General features: G+C 37.9%; 1 protein-coding gene across 1 annotated transcript in view; it reads left to right on the top strand.

The window, feature by feature from the left end:
* EVC2 (EvC ciliary complex subunit 2) overlaps window positions 1-2,579 on the top strand; it is a gene marked incomplete in the record, with an annotated part of 82,895 nt that extends 80,316 nt beyond the window's left edge. Inside the window, 1 exon segment of the mRNA XM_072406454.1 lies at window positions 1,953-2,579. Coding sequence (XP_072262555.1) covers window positions 1,953-2,199 — 247 coding nt within the window.
* Between the last annotated feature and the right edge of the window lie 2,169 nt (window positions 2,580-4,748).

The raw sequence follows: 4,748 nt of genomic DNA, 5'->3' as shown, positions 1-4,748 counted from the left end.
AGTCACATGGCTAAAACATGTTGCCCCTGTTCACATCATTACAATCATGACTTGACTGCAAACACAGGCATTTCAAAAATTATGTTAATCCAATGACATTCAATGATCAGGTTGTTGGATCTATTTTACAAGTATATTTAAACCATTGGAATGACTACAGTTCCCCTTTGGGTGAATGTATCCAGTCTACTTTGAGTATATTCTAAGCCAAAATAAAAAGGTTAAACCCTGATGACTAGAAAACAAAGGTTTAAAGGGAGGGCAATCACTTAGTACGTAAATACTTTAAAGGTTGAATTCTGGATTATGGATCATGGACAAGCAATACCCAGATCAATTTTTACTCTCTGTGGCATGAAATATAGCAAAGAGAGAACCAATAATGTGTGGCCAGAGATAATTGGATGGGTGTGTATGTATTCCATTACATATCTGGGATTGTGCCCTACTGTCACATGGCTTGTTTACAGCATCCATTTACACTTGTGAATTGGATGCGGTGTTATCTAATGGATCATAAGAGTAGCCCCAGGATTTTGTTCATGCCATGATTGCTGTGTGCAGTGGCCCTTGGTGACTCTATTAGGCTGTATAAAAATACCCAAGTTGGAGACTTTTAAGGAGAAGTTTGTGTAAAGCTGTTCTTTCTATATAGTCATTGTCATGCTCCTCTGCATCGTTCTTTTTACCAATATAATATGCAAAATAAAACTGCAGTAAGCCATAGCAGCCAATCAAAATAAGCTCCACTCACACTAAAGGCATGTGTTCATAACTCCAACCTTACCCTTACACAACCCTAGCTTCCCTAGGGGAGCTTTTCCAGGGCTAACCAGGGATAATGCATATGGAGGGCTGCACACCACTGCACCACCAGCTATCAATGCGGCCAGATGCAAACTCTTCTAAAAGTAGCTTTTTCTATTATTGTAATCTACTTTCTTCTCCCAGCTATGTAAAGTGAAATAAGTGAGAATTGTGTCTGTGTTATAATATGAACTGGATCTGATCGGTACATGCAAGAGCTCAATGTTTCTTTAGTAATGCATATCCTATGTCCAGTATTCCCAGCGCATTGGAGATTGGTAGGGAAACAGAACTCGGGAAACAATCTTTCTATGGAGCCTGACTCGATTCAGATATGAAGTTCCAGGGTATACTATTATACACAGAATTTACAAGGCAGATTTGTTAAAGACAGTGGTAGGAATTATGACGGGGAGATCTCTAGAGTATTCAAGACCTATAAGAATTTAGGGGCTAACCTATACCATCAGGCCCACCTATAAGGTATATATCTCTAAACCTTAAATCTTTTTTCACAGGGGTCATGTGTTATTAAATGATCATGGGATAGTGATTTATGTGCTATTGTTACTGGGTAGGAAAGGACAAACCAAAAGTTTCCGTGGATGCTTTCCTATTGTCCTAATAGCAAACAAAAATGCTTTTTTTTCTTACATTTTTATGATATAGAATATGATGACAAAGAACTGTTACTTGTATTTTGTGAGAATTTTAACAATAGAGCAGAACTCTGCATTCTATGTACCCCCTGCCCATATTTGAGAGCAAGTTCTCTATTGCCTTTCCTTGGCTTCTGGGTTGTTCCGTTTATCCGTTGTAGCATTTAAATTGTCTTGAAACAAGTTCTTTCTTGACTAAAAGCCACTGAATGTTTATCAACGGCTCATAAAGTTAATTGTATAGACTTCTATATTTTTGTCTGGTTTGTTACTGTATGTTTTAGGGCAGCCCATGTACTGGAACGGGCTACCTAGCATGGCACAGCGCTCCAAAATTCGAACCTGTACTGTTTTGGCAGTGCACAGCAACAGATTCTAGTGCAGTGTGTTGGGGTGATTTTCAGAATAAAGTGACAATGAAATAAGTAGAATCTCCCTGTTACTCTGCAATTATATATAATTGACCTTACTGTGTTTTTATTTCAGTATTCTGAAGAAGAAGAAGTTGCGTCCAGTTAAGCGAGTCTCCTTCTCACACACGGGAAGTTTCACCAAACTTCTTCAAACCAACACTGGCTCTGCGCACTTTGGAAGTGCAGAAGCCTTGGATATTCCAAACACTGAAGAGAACCTGTATATATTCCGAGTTCCCAGTGACTCTCCTAGCCCTAAAAGCAAACCTAAAAAGAAGAGGAGCTTTCTAAACTCCAAGAAGGCAGCTGTTTTATTTTAGGAAGGCCACATTGGTCCATGCCTAGGGTGGAGTCATTTCTAGGGAGACAGTAGGCTTCCCATCATCTCAGCATCCAGCTGATCACATTTCCTAGTATAATTGGCCAAACAGATCACTGACCACTATCATCATCAGCTTGACTTTGTCCCTTTCGGCAAGCCTGCAATGTTTAGAAGAACTACTAAAATGAGGAGCTGCGAAAATCCCAAATAAAGGCAAACTATTTTATTATCAATAGCCAAATCTGGGCATCTTGGAATCCAAAGAACTTTGGTACAAAACTCTTGGAAGATGTTTATTTTTTATATTACATATTTATTCACTGTATCCTAATTTTATAAGCTATACACTTTGTACATAAAATGAATATCTACACTATGTATATTGTATGCTCCTTCTGGATATATTCAGTATTCTATACAGCAAAGAGTTGGTACAACATGCAATAGCCAATGGCAGCTGGTAAATTGATGTCATATAGGTATAATGAAAATTCTGATTGTTGCACTGATTCCTGTGACTTACTGCTCTATTAATGTCCAATTACACTTTTACCTTTGGTGTTAAAAAGTCAGGGTTACTTCTCGTGCAGCATTTTCAAGTTCTGGACCTCTGTGCTCTGTGTAAGGACATCAGTCTGGATCTCCAGCTGTCCCACACACCCCCGCACAAACACAACCATTGTGTTCCAATCAACAGCACAGCCTCCTACATTGTTATACCAATAAACGTTCTGCAATCATTTATAATGTGAGCGTATAATGTGTTTATTTCACAATGCAGAAATTTGTTGTTCAGACACATTAATGCAAACCCCAGGGCAATAAACCCCCACAAACTACAAGGCTCTTCCAAGACATTCAGCTGATTCAATCAGTGTAACTCATGCATGATTAGAACAAGAAACACTCCTACTGCATCATGGTTCTGAGCTATGTTTATTATATGTTATAGAAGTAATAAATGTATATTTTAGGAAGAAGCTTTTATCTATTCTTCTGGAGTTCTTCTTTACCAAATTGACTTTTTTAGGTGCACACTGTACTGATCCATGGCAGTTGTGATGAAGTTCCTATCAGCAGGCTCCAGAGATCATAAACCTATTTTAATTTACCAGAACATTCATATCCCGTCAGATGACAGAATGAGTGAATTATACAGCAGCACAGATGGCCCAGACACTGAAGCTGCCCATCCATGAAGACACGGTCCACAAATTATATTCTTGCTGCAATTCCTCTTCTTTAAAAGCCAGCTTTATAAAAAGTTTTGAAGTTCACCTGCAACTAAGTGGAAATCATTGTAGGGCTATTCAAAAAAATATATATATGTCAAGATTGATATCAGCACTTTTTTTCCTCTGCAATTTCATATTAATATATTTATGTAGGTGGGAACAAGTTTCATAAGACCTTCAGTACTTTTATGAACTCCACAGATCATTTATTACATCTGATTGCCACTGCTATGAACAGGGCAGTAACAATTGAGCCATCTTATAAAAATTATTGGCACTTCCTTGTGCTCACATGGCAGATCGGCCATTTATAGTGGTCCTATAATTACTGATGGGCGGAAAATCTGACATTCAGACTGATGGCAATTGGATGTTTGCTATGTATCGCAAACTTATCAATGTGTCCTATCAACCCCTTAACAGACATTTTCTGGTAGGGCAGGGAGTGCAAGCAGGATCCACAGGAGTTTATTTACTTGCAGAGGGCACAAAGGATTGTCCCATGTCCTGTGATGTGGTAACCTAATTAAGATTGTCATTTTCTATTAGGTGCTATCGTAGGGTTTCTAAAATCTCCTATGCAAGTAAATAAAAAGAAAAAAATGATCAAAAAGTTTATAAATAAACTTTATAAATAATCTATTGAATTATTTTATTTGTAATATAACTGGATTGCACATATCTGGAAAAATAAATCGGACACGCAGGCAATGTGTCTTTAATGTGTGTATGTTTAGCCAAATGTTTTTATGTTGGTTATTTGCATGATGATCCCCATTTTGGAGATTTCCTTTCACCTATCCTGGAAACATAAAATTTTCCTTAATAGAAGAGAAAAGGTGACCCTATTGGAAGATCCTCATTTCTTTTTCTGGTGACTTACTCTAAAATTTTGGATCCCTTCACTTCCTATTTCATTGACAATGGCCTTGGGACAAAAAGGTTGAGTCTCCCAGTGCGTTATTAGAATAAAAACTGTGCAGAGCATTTCACCCTTACCCATACAAAATGTAAATAGCTATCTAAATATTTCTCTTGGTTATCTTGTTAAAAAGGCCTGTTGTATACGGAGATCAGTAACTCAAGCCTAAATTTTTACATACAAGTGAATAATAAGGGTGAAGAACATACACCGACATCTACTCACAATAAAAACACATAGAAAAGGGAAAAAGCTGTTACTGGGATCTCTACTCCACAATCACCTGTATCCGACAGGACAATCCCAATTGCAGGTTTGAACGAAACCCACTCTCTCTGTTAGCACCATCAAGAAGCCCCATTTACTGCACAGAAGAGCGTTCACATGGCA

This window comes from Pyxicephalus adspersus, chromosome 3 (genome assembly GCF_032062135.1).
Source record: "Pyxicephalus adspersus chromosome 3, UCB_Pads_2.0, whole genome shotgun sequence".
NCBI lineage: Eukaryota > Metazoa > Chordata > Amphibia > Anura > Pyxicephalidae > Pyxicephalus > Pyxicephalus adspersus.
This window is presented reverse-complemented; position numbering and strand designations above follow the sequence as displayed.